The 19765-nt window shown below is 36.6% G+C and overlaps 1 protein-coding gene across 4 annotated transcripts in view; it reads right to left on the bottom strand.

Moving 5' to 3' along the window:
• The window catches only part of LOC111150493 (connector enhancer of kinase suppressor of Ras 2), a 277360-nt gene that overhangs the window by 224350 nt on the left and 33245 nt on the right, over positions 1-19765 (bottom strand). For all 4 annotated transcript variants that reach the window (XM_022507967.1, XM_022507968.1, XM_022507969.1 and 1 more), the window contains exon 2: positions 2892-3055. In XM_022507967.1, the coding sequence (XP_022363675.1) occupies positions 2892-3055 (164 nt within the window). The remainder of the gene's footprint in view (positions 1-2891; positions 3056-19765) is intronic.

The following is a 19765-nucleotide window of genomic DNA, read 5'->3' as shown; positions in this document are numbered from 1 at the left end:
AGCAGACTCCCTGCTGAGCTGGTTGCCCAACGTGAGGCTTGATCCCTGGACACTGGGATCATGACCTGAGCAGAATGCAGACATTTAACCATCTAATACGTTTTTTTAAAATAGGTTCCACACTCAACACAGGGGGCTTGAACTCATGACCCTGAGGGCCAAGAGCCGCATCCTCTACCAAGTGATCCAGTCAGGTGCCGCACAGTCAGGTTGTTTTTCCTTGCCTATCCTATTGACTTTTAGCTAAATTTGGTATTACTGATGTTCCTTACTGAAAAAAAACAAAAAAAAACAAAAAAACCACTCCCCCTTGCTTTTGTGACAATGCTTTTGAAGCTGTCTTCACATTTCTCCGCCCACTCTGCAAGCCTCCTCTGTAGTCTCTTCTTCCTTCCCAGCCCCAGGGTGGGGCTGAGTCCCTCCCTGGGTGATCTATCTCTCTCTCTCCATGGATTCAATCCTTATACCCTGGAGACGCCCAAATCTCTATCTTCAGCTACTTCTCAAGCTCCAAATTTGTATGTTCAACTGTTTGACGAGTATCTCTTTCTGGATAACTCAGAGATGACTCAAATTCAATGAATCTGAAACTCAATTTATATTCCCACCTAAATCTATTCTTGCAACTATTGCCCACCTTCATTATTGCAAAATTATCTACACTATCTTTGCAGCTAGAAAACATGGAATCTTTCTCAACCTCTCCCTTTATTTCACCTCTCAGATTCACCAGATCTTCTCTATTCCTGTTCATCCTTAGTTTAAGCCCTACTCATAGCCTAAGTAGATTATTTAAAACATTTCTGGAGTGCCTGGGTAACTCAGTCAGTTAAGCATCTGCCTTTGGCTCAGGTCATAATCCCAGAGTCCCAGGACTGAGCCCTGCATCAGGTTCCCCGCTCAGCAGAGAGTTTGCTTCTCCCTCTGACCCTCTCCCATCCAGTGGTCTCTCTCTCTCTCTCTCTCTCTCTCTCTCAAATAAACAGATGAAATCTTTAAAAAAAATAAAACATTTCCGAACTATTCATCTGGTCTTTAGATTATACCCACTCCATTCCGTCCTTTTTACTACCATCAGTTACATTTTTAAAACAAGTATTTGATCATTCCTACATGGTTCTCCAATATCCACCCTAGAAAGTATAAATCTCTTATCATGATGTTTAGATACTTTATAGTCTGGGCCTATTGGGCCTTTTAAAGACTAATTTTCTGCCACTGTTTCCCATGTATTTTGTTGTCTAAAATAGCTAACCTTTGTTCAAACCCACCAGGCATCCTCTTTATTCTGTGTGCCTGTGTATGTGTTGTTTTATCTACATAGAATGCCCTTCCCTCTTGTTCTTCCAAACACATGCTCATCTTCCTCTAGTCTCCTTAAATATCACTTCTTTTGCAATATGAACCCATCTGTCATAGTTAAAGCTAGTTATTTTCTCTTCTGTGCCCCCATAATACTTAGTTCATACTTTTATTTTAGTACTTACAATATAGTATTGTGATTATTTGTGTGTCACTCCCTTCCCCATAGGCTTTTCAAGACGGCAGGAAATACATCTTACATCTGACACACAAGTTCTCGTATATTCACTGACTCTTGAATTATATATAATTATTTACTCATTTCTTGTTAATTATCATCATCTTAATAGTTAACTACTTATTGAATACCTACTGTGTTTCAGGCACTGAATCAGGCACCACACAAATTCCATCTCATTTGTTTTTCACAATACCTCCAAGAGCCAACTGTTATTATCTCCATTGTATTTTGAAAAACCAAGGTGGGGCACCTGGGTGGCTCAGTCAGTTAAGTGTCTGACTCTTGATTTCAGCTCAGGTCATGATCTCAGGTTGTGAGTTTGAGCCCTGCATCAGGCTCCATGCTCAGTGGGGAGTTTGCTTCTTTCTCTCTCCTTCGGCCCCCTCCAAATAAATAAATCTTTAAAAAAAGTAATAAAAATAAATAAACCAAGGTTATGATGAAATTACTTGCCTACAAGTGTCAGTAACTGACTGAGCCTAATTTAAATCATAGATTATTATAAGACTGATTTTTTTTTATCTCACTGTAGCTCTAGCCCCCTTACAAATATCTATAAGAATTTAAAACCAATCAAATGTCATCTTAACTAACATGGAAAAAAATCTATGTTCCTTTTGGAATATTTAGTGTATTATCAGAATCTTGCAGGATTATTTTGACATTGATTTCTCTTGTATGTCAACAAAAGTAACCTTATAATATACGATATTCAATTTTTATTGGATATATACATTTAGAACATTCAAATAATTTGATTAAGGATGATTTTTCTAAAATAAGATTTGTTAATATTTATGTTACTAAATCAAAACATTTTATTATTTTTTAAAGATTTTATTTATTTATTTGACAGACAGAGATCACAAGTAGGCAGAGAGGCAGGCAGAGAGAGAGCAGGAAGCAGGTTCCCCGCTGAGCAGAGAGCCTGATGTGGGGCTCGATCCCAGGACCCTTAGATCATGACCTGAGCTGAAGGCAGAGGCTTTAACCCACTGAGCCACCTAGGCACCCCATAAATCAAAACTTTTGGATGGGAATGGACTTTATAACTGATTATATACAATTGCATATCCCAAATGATGCTATGAGAGCTCTAACACAAGTTTCTGAACTAAATGTAATGTCATTGGTTGAGTTATAAGCCTCTTTAAGTTTTAATTTGGCACCATATAGTATACCAAATTTAATAAAGGAGGAAAATACCACTTCTAGTTAGAGGAGTTTTTTCTAATTGCATTTAAATTATTTTTAAAAAGAGAAGAAAAAGAAGGAAAAAAACTAAAAGAGGAAAAAAATTTAAACAGAAATAATACAAGTTTCCTTTCCAATCACTTAATGTCCTTACCAGTGCACACAGAAGGTCAACTGCTTCCAAGATCAATTCCTGATGGCCAATGCGGCTGACCCCCAGATCTTCTAGCTCCTGATGCGTAATACGAAGCAGCTGATCTCCACTGATCTTCTCCCTCTCGAAGTTCTTAATATACTGCTGCAAACAGTCATCAAGACCTGCAGAAGAAAAATATGGAAGACCAGAATGAAAAAAAAAACAGTGGAACCAAACAAACAGAAAAAATAAAATAAAATAAGCATTAACTCCTACCAAGTCACAAGTTAAGTCTGTTTCAACTCTGAACTAGTTCAATCATCCACTTTTTCTCAACCCATATATGGATTGCAGGAGGCAAAAAACCACTTCATGATATCCTAGTTGTTAGACTCTTATTTGAATTTTCCTCAGCAATTATAGGAAATCTTTACCTCACTTCTCAAGCATTTCTCTTTGCTGGTTATTTCATAAAGTGTGTTAATAAGCAGGTCCTCCCCACTTCTAAACTTACCTATATCTCACTCCTCCTTTCTTCTTTAACCCCACTGCAGAGGGAGAGTTATCCTTCCTTCCTGTACAAGACTAATAGATCTTCCTGTGCTCTGGAATCCTACCTCATGCCACCTTAACACACTTCAACAATTAAAAAATTAAACACTCTCTTTATTTCAACCATTTCTTAGCCACTGACTCCTGTATTCAAACTTCTGCCAGCTTAAAAAACAAAATAAACAAAAAACCTTTCCTTGATTTCTTAGATCTTGTATTCCCCCCCTAGTTTGTTATTCCCTTCAGAGCCAAGTTCCTTACCTTTTTATCCCACCTGCACTGTACTCCCTTATCCACTAACATATAGATTTTACCCAAATTTGAAAGAGAAATCCAGAGTGGATACATTTTTCAGGATTACTGAGGGCACTTTATAAGTGAACAGCCAGGCTATAGACAGGTCAGCTTCAACTACCTATAAAATAACCTGATACAAATGATGAACAAATGGTGAACTGAACTAACAAGATTACTTTTCTCCAGATTTTTAAGTAAGGAGCACCAAGAAAATGAGGCAATTAACAAAAACTGAAAGATCTTAATCTTAAATCAGGCCATAAATATCTCTCATCCAGACTAAAACTGTTTTATGGGTTTCCTGTTGCGAGTCACTATCCCCTCCAGTTCATCTCTCCCAACATAAAAATTCTGATGTCATTCTTTATCTCAAAACTTTTCAGTTTCTTCATATTTATGACAGAATATAATCTGAACTCCTTTATATAGTGTTCAAGGCCCTTCCTGATCTGGACCTTGCCTTCCTATATGACTTATTCCAGACACACTCCATAATCTCCCATTCTACACTACAGACCTCCTTTACAACAATGCCCACTTTGTATTTTATTTTGTTCCCATCTCTGTATGACCAATAAATAGCCTGGAAATTCATTGAAGTTGAAGACTGTGTCTTCTGAATGAAAATCCAGGGCTTAGCACAGTGACTAACACAGAGTAGGGCTCAATAAGTGTAAAATGAACAAATCAGACATGATTTTATGTTATATCACCTGGTCGAGAAAATCAGGAACATTTTAGATAAGACTAAATCTAAAAATAAGAGTGGAGGGAAGGAACATTTGGTATGTGGCATTTTGAGGCACTCATGTCTTAACACATTGCAGAGTAAGAGGAGACAGAATGCTATTATTTTGAGTTGATATTTCTTATGATTCTTCTATGTAAAGGAATGATAAAGGATCTCTTAGAGCACCAGCACCACCAGCATCGTTAGTAAGGTTACAGACCAAGTCACATAATATGTGGCAGAGGAGAAATAAGGGAGAGATCACATTAATTGCTGCCTAATTTAAGATCAAAATGTATTACCCCATCATATAAGGAGCATCTTGGCTCCTGTATTTAAAATTTAAAATATATGGCAAATACACAGCTAGGATATTATAATACAATGATAATAATGTCACTTTGTGTCAATATGCATATTTATGAACTATAAAGTGCTTTTATATACAATTTTTTTCCTCCCTGAACTATAAATAATAAATGACCTTATTTTGTTATTTTGACTGAAAGGTCACAATCAAGATCTCAAATCTGTGTATGGAGAAAATATGGTCCAAAAAGCCATCTACAAAAATCACAAAAATGAATACATCATACTATTGGCCTAAAGGCCCGAACTTCATGATTCTGGGATCTATACAGCATACATGTAACAATTAAAACCTCCTCACTCACTCATATACTATTTTATTTAAAGAAGAACTGTCCCATTTTCAAGAATGAGAAGCTCTTTGGTGATTATAACTAGTCTTCAACACTGTAACATTTATTCAATAGATAAAATGGGAACAAATATATACCAGATTTTACAAGTGGTTATGTACCTCTTTTTAAAAAAGCTTTAATGTGGCATAAAATATTTCTTTACTTTCCACCAAATTTTACCCTAAGTTGACCAATATTCTAAATAATTATAAGTAAATTTTATAAGCTCCACTTACAAATTGCTGTTATTCTCAAGAAAACATACAGAAAATAAATTTTGATCCATACTCTAAAAACCACACAAGTGTACCATGAAGAAAATTGTGCACTTTTGTGGAATGAAACATTAAACTATATGCATTTTTTGTCTTAAAAAACCACGCCTTAAAACAAGAAGAAGGCTTGAAATCATTACTATGACATGTGTCTCTGACTTTTTCAAAGTGAGTAACACTGCTTTCCACCAACTTCAGGGAAGAGGAATTAACATAATAATGGATCTAGAAAGATGTTCCAAAAATAATGACAGATTACAAAATGATGACAAGATATCTCCAAAGGATGCACAAATTTTCAGTAAATCAACAATATCACAGAAGACAGAGTAAAATAAATTAATCTACTATATGTGGAAGTAGATATAAAAGATGCAAACTACTATATTCAATGTTCGAAATCTTTTTTAAAAAGATTTTATTTATTTGAGAAAGAGATTGAGAGAGCATGCATGAGCGGGGAGGGTTAGAGGGGGAAGGAGAAAGAATCTGAAGCAGACCCTGCACTGAGTGCGGAGCTCAGTGCAGGGCTGGATCCCAGACTGGAAGAACATGACCTGTGCCAAAACCAAGAGTCAAATGCTTAACTGACTGAGCCACCCAGGCACCCTAATGTTCAAAATCTTAAAAACCGACTTAAAATGGTATTAAGAAGAGGACTCTGTCCTTACTCCAGGAAACTTTACTTTATACACCATTTTATACATAATACATGTGCTCTTATCTATAAACAGAACACTCTGATATTTAAAGCAAAAAATAAAAATGTAAGTTCATTTGTTAGAGTTCTGTTGCCACTATTTACTGTGAAGAACAAAGACCAACAAATGAAGATTTGTGAGGACCTCTGTCCCTTCTGCAAAATAAGGTCAGGAGATTAAAAATGAACACATATTAATTCAATATCTGCTTTCTGGAGTCAAATACACGAATGATAACTCGAGGCAGAAGGTCTTAATTTTAATGTAGTTTTTTAAAAAGATTTTATTTATTTATTGGACAGAGAGAGAGATCACAAGTAGGCAGAGAGGCAGGCAGAGAGAGAGGAGGAAGCAGGCTCCCTGCTGAGCAGAGAGCCCGATGCGGGGCTCCATCCCAGCACCCTGGGATCATGACCTGAGCCGAAGGCAGAAGCTTAACCCACTGAGCCACCCAGGCGCCCCTAATGTAGTTTTCATTCCCCTTATTTCACTGACACTGCTTTTTTTCCAATGACCAAAATCACACCAGACTCAACTGCCTCATTTACAATCTCATTCTCCCTAAGCAAGTTATTTATTTATGCCACTTTTTTCTAGTCTCAGAACCACCTTAGATAATTCCGCAATTTAATCTCTTATCTTGTCAGTTAGTAAAGAACATAATTTCTTCATTCAAAATAGCTGCTGCTCTGTCCTTTCATTCCTGATCTCATTGTCCCCAGCTTACTCATGCTGTACAGCCTGCCCTGATGCCCACCTGCTCCCCTGGGCATCAGTCTGCCTAGTCTATCACTGTCAGATCTCTAAAAACACTCTTCGATCAAGCCATTTCCCAATTCAAAAAATGTCAGAGTCTTCCTGCCAAAAGGTTAAAATTCAAAAATCTTTTCTTATTTTTAAGGCTTTTTTGGGGGAAGGAGTCTTGGATGTTATTATCAGTTAGCATTTGTGTATTAATTGCAACAACTACTATAGACAATAAAAGCATTTTCTACATTACAAACAGCCAGAAAGCTTATGTAACCATGCTTTTCTTCTATGCATAGGATGATACATAACGAAAAATGATCCAGCAAAAGATAATTCCTACTTAAGATCTTGGGATATTTCCCAAACCATCTGAAAAGGATGAAATTACATTCTAAAGCATTTTGGCACTAAATGACTTTACTGTATTCTAATTATTGGAAAACTGGCTAACCTATGTAAATATACAAGCTACTTAACATACTCAGAATATTTAATAAAATAAATTCCTGAAATATTCTAGAAAAATGAGATTTTGATCTAGAACCTACGTAGTTAAAAATTTCTTTAACAATTTCCATATAGTTCTCGGATGACATCGCCTGATGATTTCTTGCTTTAATTAACAGATGAGCTGCCTATCACCCTTACTTAGTAAGTAAAAGTATATTTACTCTTTGCTGTGCTTTTGATTATATTCCAGTTTATATTTTGTTCAACCAAAAAAAAAAAAGAAGGAAAAGTTTTCTTCAAAAACACCTATGCCACTAGAAAATTCTAAATTCCAACAACAAAAAAGGCAGTATGTGTTTTAACAACTGAAAAACAATGTGAACAAGAATAACCAACTGTGGGTCATGGCATGAAATACTACTCAGCAATAAAAAGGGAACTATTGATATATACAACATGGATGGATCCCAAAGGTATTATGCTGTGTGCAAATGGCAACTCTGAAATAAGTTATTGAATGATTCCATTTATACTACATACTGAAAAAGGCAAAACTATAGCAACAGAAAACAGATTAGTAGTTGCCAGGGATTGGGAATATGAAGAGGCTAAGCAATAGGAGGGCATTTTGGGGGGTGATCACACTGTTTTGTATCATGACTGTGGTGTGCTGGTGGTATAATTCTATATATCTGTTAAAATGCTTACAATTCTAACACCAAAAGACTCAATTTTATTCCATTAATTAAAAAATTTTTTTCAGTTACAAATGAATTTGAGGCAACAAACATTTGGAAAATACTATTAAACTCCAAGTTTCATTGTAAAATTTTCCTTCTGATGTTTTCTCATGGTGTTTGATATAAAAGACCCAGACCAGGGAACAATGTTTCCAGCATTCCATTCAGCGTCTATTTATTAAGCACCTACTAAGTTTGGGGCAGTGTACACCAATGCATTAAACTACCTTTGAAAAGACTCCTTTCCTCTGCTGATTGGCAGAGCTGAAAGGCTATAGACAGAATTCTCCCTAAAGCTGTATAGAATACATGGTGTGTGGGGCACCTGGGTAGCTCAGTGGGTTAAGCCTCTGCCTTCAGCTCAGGTCATGATCCCAGGGTCCTGGGATTGAGCCCCGCATCAGGCTCTCTGTTCAGTGGGAAACCTGCTTCCCCCTCTCTCTCTGCCTGCCTCTCTGTCTACTTGAGATCTCTCTCTGTCAAATAGATAAATAAAATCTTAAAAAAAAAAGAATACATGGTGTGTAGACTGATGCATTGGAAAACCAATCACAGATGCCTGTGGTCTCTGGAAGACTTCTGAGAAGCCCAAGCCTCACTACACTGATCGTCATCATTTCTACTCTTCTCAGACCTACTTTGTTTCCCTAACAATTTAATTTTGTCTTTAAGAGACTAAAAAAAATCTTGACTGGGTAACAGTATGCAATTGTTCCATTTTGCAAAATAATTCAGCTTCCTTACAATCTGTTTCTGGTTCTTCATTTTAAACCAGAATAGATTTTTAAATGCCAGACAATTTCAAAACGAATTTCCAAGAAATATCTGGTTTAAAACTCTCCTCTCTACAATATGACTGAAAGAAAGAAAAAGTAAAGAAGAAAACTTAATCAGCAGTGAAACCAGGAGACAGTGCCAACTACCTAAAAGATTCAAGATTTAATGTTAAAAAAAATAAAAAGGTATTAGAAGAAATCTAGGTTCAGCATCAAACCAGAGCCAGAAACAGTAAAGAAAAAGACAGATGTATGATTTGACTACATGAAAATTCCCAAATTTTTGTTATGACATATCAAATCAGAATAGTCACAAAAAAGTCCTTAAAAATATATCCAGTGATAACACTACATCAAGGCCAACAACAAAAGAGGACAAAGTAATCCACGGACATGCGGTCAAGTTGCTTAAAACTGCTCAGTTTTAAAATAGTGACATATGGTAATCTGAGATAGCAACCTTAAAATGCACATCACACAAAACAATGTTTGAATGATTTTATAATTTTTAATTTTTAAGGTTTTGTATCCAGAATTTGGTAGAGTGGCTGGACAAGCAGTTGTTCTCAAAGTGATTTTTAGGAAACTTATAAGCTTTTTTTTTCCAAAAAGACTTATTTATTTATTTAAGAGAGACAGAGAGAGAGAGAGAGAGAGAGAGAGCGAGCACGAGGGAGGGGAGAGGCAGAGGGAGAAGCAGACTCCCCGCAGAATGTGGAGCCTGTCGTGGGCTCAATCCCAGGACCCTGAGATCAAGATCTGAGCCAAAGGCAGACAGTTAACTGACAGCCATCCAGCTGCCCCGCTTACAAGCTTTTTAAATGTTCTTTAATAAACAGGAAATAAAAATTCAAAATATTATGCAATTATTCTGCACTTTCATCTTTTAATTTTTAAAAACAAAGTCTAAAATGATTTTAATGATATGTTCAGTAAACAAAGACTGACCAGTTTTATCATGAAGCTTAAAGCCATTATATACTTAAGAATTCATATACAACAGTTTTCAAAGATAACATATTCTCCCTCAAGTTAACAGTCTATTTCACATAGTTTTAAGTAACATTGAAGCTATTTCTTTGCAAGTCTTTACAGTCTTTGCTAAGAATATTTTATTAACAGAAAAATGACTTTAATAAGAATCACAGGTAGACCAAGCAAAAGGAATTAGTTGCAAACCTAGAGATTAGGGATGTCGTACATTTTACAACTTAGTAGATAATTTTTTTACTTTTTGTTATGTTTAAGGAAGCTTAAGGCCATTTAAGCCTTACATCTTTCATTCCAGCATTCAAGAACCTCCAACTTCAGGCCCCAAACTACTTTTCTGACATTCTCTCTTACACATTCATGCATCCTATGTTGCAGCCAAATTGAACAACTCAACTATTTCCTTAATGTGATAGTTCCTATTACCCAGAATAATATTTACATATTCTACATATTTTGTTGTTGAAATCCTGTCAGGTCTTGATCATTAAATCAGACAGATCTCTCTACTTTTTATATCTATGGATTTTACACTTACGGTACATATTACTCATGCTGTTTTGTTATAATCTTTGTATCTGTGCCTTATTCTCCCAACAGACTAGAGAATCCTGAAGGGTGACATCACTGACCCCTTCATACAGCACTGAGCACAGAGAGCATCTGACACATAATCAGTCAGTCCCTCATTTAATCAATATTTACTGAGGTGATTGCTATGTGCTAAGCACTGGGAATCAACTGCTGAGCAAAGACTGACATGCCCTTGACTTTATGGAATTTATATAATACTGAAGATGACCACTAATCATTAATAACTTAATTGGCAAAACAGATGTATAAATACAGGCCATGATAACTATTATGAAGGAAAAAAAATATGCTGTGCTGTGAGGAAAAAAAAAAAAAAGAAGACTTAACCCTACGCTGAGATGACAAATCAGGAATGGAAGACTTACTTGAGGAATCGATGACTACATTATGATTTGTAAGCTTAAAAATTGTTAGCTAGGCAAAAGGGAGGCATGGACAATGCAGGCAAAACTAACACCATATGTGGAGACCCTGTGCTACAAAAAGGAACACCGTATACTGGTACAACTGAAAGAACTCTGTGTGACTGAAATATAGAAATAAAAGAATGGAACAGTATAGGGTTAGCGTGATGGGCCAGGCACAAGATGATGCAGTGTGACTCAACAGCAATGAGAAGGTATCAAAGGATTTGAAAGAGGCAGCATTAAAATGCGTTTGGTAAACATTACTCCAGCTGTAGTATACAGGAAATGAATTGGAAGCTGCCAAGAGATGCAGGTTGGGTGACATTTGAAATAATGTAATTATCAAATGCTGGTAGTCTGTCCAAGGATGATGGCAGGAAAGGAAGAGAACACTAGAAAGAAGATAAAACATGCAGGAGTTGATGCTGGATTAGATGTGATGGAGGGGTGGCCACGGGAAAGATGATGCCTATATTGCTGGATTACAGAAATGGATTAATAGTGCCATTATTCACAGACAATGGAAACACCACAGAGGTAGGTTAGGGTAGCTGGCTCTCTTCTGGACATAGTGAGATTACAGTTCCTTTGAGACAGGCCAGTAGAAATGCTGAATAGTCAGTCAAAAATAAAGATCTGCTCTGGAGGAATATATTTCAAAGTCACTGGCATCTAGGTAGACAATTGAAGCTATGAGTGTTATTGAGACTAAATAGGGAAAAGGAGTAGAGCAAAAAGAGAATTTAGAACTGAACTCTAAGAAACCCCCAAAAGGAAAGGCTTGTTACAGGCAAACCCACAAACAAAACTAAGGAAGTGTAGCCAGAGAATGAAAAAAAAAAAAAATGAAGAAAGCGTGGTGTGATGGAAGCCAATGGAAGAAAATGTTTCAAGACTGACAGTAAAGGACTGTGGTAAAAAAAAAAACCAAAAACCAAAAACCAAAACCAAAACCAAAACCAAAACAAAATATCCCAATCTATGGGTCAGATTACTAGAGTTCAAAGCCCACTCTGAATCTGACAATTAGGGAGATTATCAGTGACTTTAACCAGAGAGTATTATAATGAAAGAAATAGAAGTTAGGACATAAGAGTTGATGGGTGAGAAAGTAGAGGGCTTTACATGTGGAATATTTTTTTAGGAGGTTACGTGGTATTGGTGAGGACTGGAGAGTGGACAGGAAAGTGTCATGCCAGGTCAAAGGGACTATTCTTATACCAATTTTAGAGATGAAGGAACAAAATCTTTGTGAAATTAAGTAGCTTCCTAAATCCACACAGTAAGTAACTGACTGGCAGAGCAAGGATTAAAACCTAGTCACAGAGGATTCTGAAGTTCAGTCTATTTTGACTACATCAGACTATTTTAAGACTGAAAAAAATATATCTTCACAATGAAGCAGATTTATACGCTTACAAACAACTAAATGAAGCTTGACTGGAACATACAGTTATTAAAATGAAGAAGGGATCATGTAAAACGGTGGCTAATAAAATCATGCTCTTACAGACCTACATGAAAGAAATTATTTAAAACTACCAAGGACTGGGGGTGCCTGGGTGGCTCAATCAGTTAAGCGTCTAACTCTTGATTTTGGCTCAGGTCATGATCTCAGGGTCGTGAGATTGAGCCCCACATCAGGCTCATGCTGGGCATGGCACCTGCTTGAGATTCTCTCAGTCCCTCTCCCTCTGTTCCTCCCCTACTCTAAAAAAAACTACCAAGGACCAAATTCTATGCTAATACACCCTGATGAATTGAACAGTGTACACTACCCAGTTGACATCTGTTTTGCGGTTGCATTAAAATGAATGAAAGGAGCAATGTCCCTGAAATCAACTCTTCCTAGTTCCTCAATGCCATCCTTCAGTCACCCTCCTCCTTCAAGCAAACAGTTGCTTTATAACAAATAGTATATGATTTCTTTTCATGAGGATTCCTAATCAAACCAAATAAAATAGAGAAAAGAAGAACAACTTTCTTCTGGGCCTTTTCTCATTTACTCTGTCCTAATTTCTTCTAGAAAATGCTAAGCTGGAAATAATCTTCCGTTAACTCCGAATGGAAGAACTGATGCTGATCAACAGTAATACTTTTCATTTATTTTTTGTGCTCACCCTGTGCTAAGCACGGTTTCAAATACTGCACAAATATTTTCTCATTTAATCCTTAGAAAAATCTTATGAATTACATGTTGTTATATGGATTTTACAGATAAAAACTTGAGATTTAGAGACCATACCCAGGATCCTACAGCCTAATAAACAGAAAGGCAAGGTCTAAACCCAAGTCCGTCTGACTCCAAATCCCTGCCCTTAAAGCCTAAGCTAAATTAGAGGAAGCTGGTGAAGGGTGGAAAGGGTTGTTTCCAATCCTCAAAGGGATTGTTCCCAAACTGACCATCTGTACCATACCAAAAGATGTTACGCCAAAAATATTTTTTTACTTTCAATTTAAAACTTTAAATACATTGTTTTAAAGAACAGGTATTTAAATTACCCTTTGTATCAAAATGGATTTAAATATGTTGTTTACACACCCACCCACGCAGAATTCGGAAAGGTGACACAAATCAAAAGTAGATGAGAAAAATATAGTTAGAGGAAAATACCATTAGTCATAAAACGGGAGCCAGAAATAATGGTAGTATAAGAAATTCATAACAGTGAAGAACTTGATACTTGCTGACATGTGGAAAGAGCTAGAACGCTGGCTGAAAATTATCTAGAAACTGATAAAGAGGAAAATAGCATTAGGTACATAGTTAAAAACAGTCTTTAGATAAAAGCAAGCCAGTTTTTCAGAGAAACTCCTCCATTCCTGACTAAAACCAGAAAAAAAGCTTTTTTTAAAATTATGTTATGTTAGTTACCATACAGTACGTGATTAGTTTTGGATGTAGAGTTCCATGATTCATTGTTTGCATATAACACCCAGTGCTCCATGCAATATGTGCCCTCCTTAATACCCATCACCAGGCTCACCCATTTCTTAAGGGAAGAAATCCTTGTGTGATATAATGAACACTGCCTTCAATAACAGTTTCAATAAATACAACCACAAGTTTCCATTGGAGTGCTTTTTACAGCAATGCTAAAATATATTTTTCCCCAAAATTATATTATATTGTACACCGAATAATAACTTGTTATCATAAAAAATATTTATATTTACCTGTTTTAAAGTGGTTACAATTTATCAACAGAGGTTATAATTCCATGGAGAAAATAGCTAGCAGGGTTTCTCTTTTACAATGGTAAGAAATAAATAGGTGAGTTGTGTTTGAATCATCTTTAGAAAATTGATAGTTTGTCAAAAGGTACATAAAATGGTCTGGAGATGCATACTATATGTTTATTCAATATAATGACAATTTAAAATGAAAGACTCCTGGAGTACCTGGCTGGCTCGGTTGGTGGAGCATGTGATTCTTGATCTCGGGGTCATGAGTTCAAGCCCATGTTGGGCTGGAGCCTACTTATAAAAAAGTAAAATAAAATGAACGACACATATTGCTATACTTCATATCTTGAAAAGCATGCCGGGGCACCTGGGTGGCTCAGTCATTAAGCATCTGCTTTCAACTCAGATCATGATCCCAGGGTCTTGGGATCAAGCCCCACATCAGGCTCTCTGTCGGCGGGAAGCCTGCTACTCCCTCTCCACTCTCCCTGCTTGTGTTCCCTCTCTCGCTGTGTCTCTCTCTCTGTCAAATAAATAAATAAATAAAATCATTTAAAAAAATGAAAAGCAAGTTTACAGATTTTTATTTTAAAAAGTATGTCACAGGAAACAAAAGAAAAAAACAGATAAAATAGACCTTATCAAAGTTAAAAACTTTTTTCCAGTAAAGGATGTTATAAACAGAGAAAAACGGGGCACATGGGTGGCTTAGTCGGTTGAGTGTCTGCCTTCAGCTGGGGTCATGATCCCAGGGTGCTGAGATGGAGCCCTGTATCAGGCTCATTGCTCAGCAGGGAGCCTTTTTCTCCCTCTCTCTCTGCCTGCCGCTCCCCCTGCTTGTGCTCTCTCTCTCTCTGTCAAATAAATAAATAAAATCTCTAGAAAACAAACAACCAAACAGAGAAAAAGGCAACCCACAGAATGGGAAAAAATAGTCACAAATCAGAAATCTGACAGGGTACTAACGCTGAGAATATATTAAGAATTCCTGTAATTTCATCTCAATAGCAATGAAAACAAACTAAAAATGGCAAAAAAAAAATCTTATATAGATAATTCTCCAAAGAAGATCTATAGATGACCAATAAGCCCATGAGAAAATGTTCTACATCACTAATCCTTAAGGAAATGTGAGTCAAAATCACAATATCATGTCACACCCATTAGGATAGCTACTATCAAACAAAAACAAACACCGAACAAACAAAGAAAAAACAAAAACCCAGAAAATAACAAGCACTGGCAAGGATGTGAATAGACTGGAACTCTTGTACAGTGTTACTGGGAATGTAAAATGGTGCAGCTGCTATGAAAAATAGTATGATATAGTTACTCAAAACAAAAACTTAAAAACAGAACTACCATATGATCCAGAAATTCCACTTCTGGATATATATCCAGAAGAATTGAAAGCAAGGTCTTGGAAATGTATCTGTACACCCATGTTCATGGCATCATTATTCACAACAGCCAAAAGGAATTACCCCAAGTGTCCACAAACAGACGAATGGACAAACAACACATAGTGTGTATGTGTGTGTGTATATAGATGTAATGGAATATTATTCAGTCTTAAAAATTCAGAAAATTCTGACACATGCTGTAACACAAACCCTGAAGTCATTATGCTATGTGAAATAAACAAGTCACAAAAAGGCAAATACTGTATGATTCCACTTACATGAGGTACCTGGAATTCATAAAGACATAAAGTAGAATAGTGGTTGCCAGGGGAATGGGTAGTTAGTGTTTAATGGGTACAGAGTTTCAGTTTTGCAAGATGAAGATAGTTCTGGGGACAGATGGTGGTAACAGTAGCACAACAATGTGAATGCACTTAAACATCATTGAAATATACACTTAAATATTACTGATAATAAATTCAATGTTATGTATACTTTACAATTAAAATTTTAATGGTAAAAATAGTAAACTATACATATTTTACCACAATGAGAAAAATACAAGTTAACCAACAGATCAATCTTAAATAGCTTAAATTTGCTACTTTTATATTTTACTTAAACCTAGGCATTTGGGGAGGTATTATGGGTATATGAACATCACAGGTGTAATTACTATTTTATATATGATTATACATGCTATGTCCAGGTATAATAAAATTTAATGGAAACACAATTTTCCTTTTCATTGACTATGAAGAAACCATCAAAGCCAATGATTTACTAAATTCAGTACATCATACTTGGGACTCATCAATATGGTATCTCGCACAAACTAATTCATCATGAAAAATAATTTGCCTAAGGGCACCTGTGTGGCTCAGTTTGTAGAGCATACAACTCTTCATCTTGGTGTGGAGTTCAAGTCCCACATTGGGCATAAAGACTACTTAAAAAAATAATAACTTGCCTAATCACAATGGGACTTAATATAGCTGCCATCTTTTTACTGCTCTCATTTAATATTGAAACAGCATTGTTGAATGTTAAGACATGCCAAATTTTTTTTCAGCAACGTGTGAGTTTTAAATTCTATAAAAAATCATACATTAGACACACCAAGAGGGGAAAAAAAGAATTTTGTATCCAAATGCCATCCAGATAAATTTGGAAGGAATAAAGAATTAATTGGTCATCTTTGTCTGAATGCTGAGACAGAGTCCCTTCCGGGGGGATATGCCCACGGAAAGAAGAAGGCTGCCTCTCCTGGGGTGAGGGAGGAGGTAGATTTGGTTGTGGAGAAAACCCTGGAGTTGTGCCATTGTAAAGGGGAAAACTTCCTGACCCACCTTTTCTTCCGGAGAAACATCTAATCTTGGTTTATCTCAGCTCCTGTCTTTCCTCAGTACTTATGATTGCTTCGGATTTAAATCAGCTTCCTAAATCCATAACTGTCCATTCATTATATTTCTACCACAACACAGACCTCTACGGGACTTTCAAATCTTACCAGCTAGCTTGCTGAACTATGGAATCTCTCCCCTCTTCCTGTCCCCTATATCAGGATCTCTACCCCAGCGCTTTTCCAATTCCTGATATCAACTTCCATTTATTCACTCAACAAATATTTACTAAATGCCTAGTTACGAAGTAAACATTAATCTAGGGAGTATGAATACAACGGCGAGTAGAAACAGACATGGTCTTTTCCTTCACTGAGCTACTCATTGACTGGGAAAAAAGTACAATTAGTAAAGATTCACACAAGTAACCACGGCAAGTAAACTGAAGGGAAGGAAAGGTACCTGTGTGTTGTGCTCCAAAAGCCTATAACTGAACAATTTGACCAAATGGGACAGATCAAGAGTAGGTTTTCTGGGAGAAGTGTGGCCAGAACTGAGGTATGGAGAAGTGCGAATTATAAGGCAAAGAATGAGGGAAGAGCATTAGATCAGACTCTGAAAACAGCAAAGACATAGGGGTAGCAGAAAGGATTGAGTATGGGGCCCTGAAAGAAAGCCACCATGACTGAAGGATGTGTTCAGACTTGTGTTTTAAAAATTCTCTGGCTTCAATGCGTAGAACAATGACTTGTGGCCAGTTAGCCTTTTGCCAAAGAAATGATCATCCTTGGCAAGAACTCATTTTCCTGCTCAACACCTCCACTTTGCCGTTTCAGCTATGTGAGCTGAAGCAGGCAGGTCCACCTAACATGCCCTTTCTTTGGCCATGTTATTCCTCTGTGCTGATCTATACCACTCTTATGTGCTTCCTGGTAAAAGAAGGTAAAGAAAAGACTTACAAGTAGAACCTATGTTGTTTAAAACTAAATCCATGGTCTCCTGAATAACAAATAAAAATCAGTAAGACTGATGAATCACAGAACTGTACCCCTGAAACAAATAATACATTATATATTAATTAAAAACATCTTTAAAAAATCAATAGGAAAATGTGATAAAGAGGTAGAAACATCTTTTAAAATCGTGATTTTAGAAAACAGTATAGTAATAGATAAAAACTGCTTTTAGAAGTTATACCTGATCATTTTAATTCAGACACATGGAACTCATGAATTCTGAATGAAGTAACTTCTACAAAAGAAAACTCTAGCGTAAAAGTAACTGAAGGAAAAAGGTTGCCATCCACCATTAAACCTAATCTCAACACATATACAATTGTCCCTTAACACAAAACAAATCTTTTTCAGCATTTCATATCCACTGTTTAGAGCTTCCTTCACTGTTACACACAAACACACACACACACACACACACACACACACACACGCACACGCACACACACACCTTCCCACTATAAATCAATGTCAGCATTTTTAACTGTTCAATAATATCATAGGGTCAAGCAAAAAATAAACCTTTGGTGTTTTAAGATCTTTCGGTCTCCTAAAACAGGTTCTAAAATATTAGACCCAATTTAATTTTGTCAGCATGTGTTTTCCATCTAATGTTTTCATATCACTTAGTTTTACTTAATATTAAAATTAAAATAAAGTTATGAATTTTGACCTTTTAACACAAAGTAAAAATGTATTCATAAGGATTTGGGGTGCCTGGGTGGGTTGAGTGTCCAACTCTTGGTTTTGGCTCAGGTCTTGATCTCAGGGTTGTGAGACTGAGCCCCGTATAGACTCCATGCTCAGCAGGGAGTTTGCTTCAGATTTTCTCTCTCCCTCTCATTCCACCCCTCCTCCCTGTGTGCACTCACATGTGTGCACTCTCTCTCCCTCCTGCCCTAAAATAAATAACTCTTTAAGAAAAATGTATTCATAAGGATTTATTTTCAAGAAAGAATCCTACATTTATTTGACAGTCATTTCTATGCTGTCTAATGAAACATATGGTGATTATTGAATTTCGTATTCATTGTCCTTCATGAAATCAGTATGTGATTGCATATACAGTTATGTTAAAAGCCAAATAATTTTTATTAGTCTATGACGTAAATTTTACTTGACCTAGGGAAATAGGCTACTTGGAGGGGCTGACTTTTCCCCCTAAAATTCCTGAGACCTCTTCAAAATAATTCTAATAACTGTAATTCAAAACAATGTCAGTTTTCCACTGCTTCTCAAATCTTATGTGCACACAAAACATCTGAGAATCTGATTAAAATGTAGATTTTTTTAATAAAGATTTTATTTATTTATTTATTTGACAGACAGAGATCACAAGTAGGCAGAGAGGCAGGCAGAGAGAGAGGGGGAAGCAGGCTCCCCACTGAGTAGAGAGCCCAACACGGGGCTCGATCCCAGGACCCTGAAATCATGACCTGAGCTAAAGGCAGAGGCTTTAACCCACTGAGCCACCCAGGCGTCCCTAAAACGTAGATTCTGAGAGCGCCTGGATGGCTCAGTTAGTTGAGGGTCCCGAGATGGAGCCAGGCTTAGGCTCCCTGCTCAGCTCAGCTCAGAGTCTGCTTAATCTCTCTCCTTCCCCCCTGCCCCAATTTGTGCTCAGGCATGTGCAATTGCTTGCTCGCTTGGGTGTGTGCACACACTCTCACTTTCAAATGATGAAATAAAAATCTTTTAAAAAATGTAGATTCTGATTCAGTTGGTCTGGCATGGGGCCTGAGATTTTGTATTTCTAACAAACTCCCAAGTAACAATGGCCATTACCAGAGCAATGCTTGTCAGAGGCAAAAAGAGACTTGATTTTTTTTCGACAAGTGATGAAGTCATTATCAAACAGGACAATCATGATGACTGATAATACACACAGACACAGGCTACAAAATATCTAGTCATGTCTTTTTTTTTTGCTAATATTTTATTTATTTATTTGACATACAAGAGTGAGAAAGAGAGAGATCAG

Source organism: Enhydra lutris, unplaced genomic scaffold, assembly GCF_002288905.1.
Source record: "Enhydra lutris kenyoni isolate GAN:26980312 unplaced genomic scaffold, ASM228890v2 scaffoldscaffold23, whole genome shotgun sequence".
Lineage (NCBI taxonomy): Eukaryota > Metazoa > Chordata > Mammalia > Carnivora > Mustelidae > Enhydra > Enhydra lutris.
This window is presented reverse-complemented; position numbering and strand designations above follow the sequence as displayed.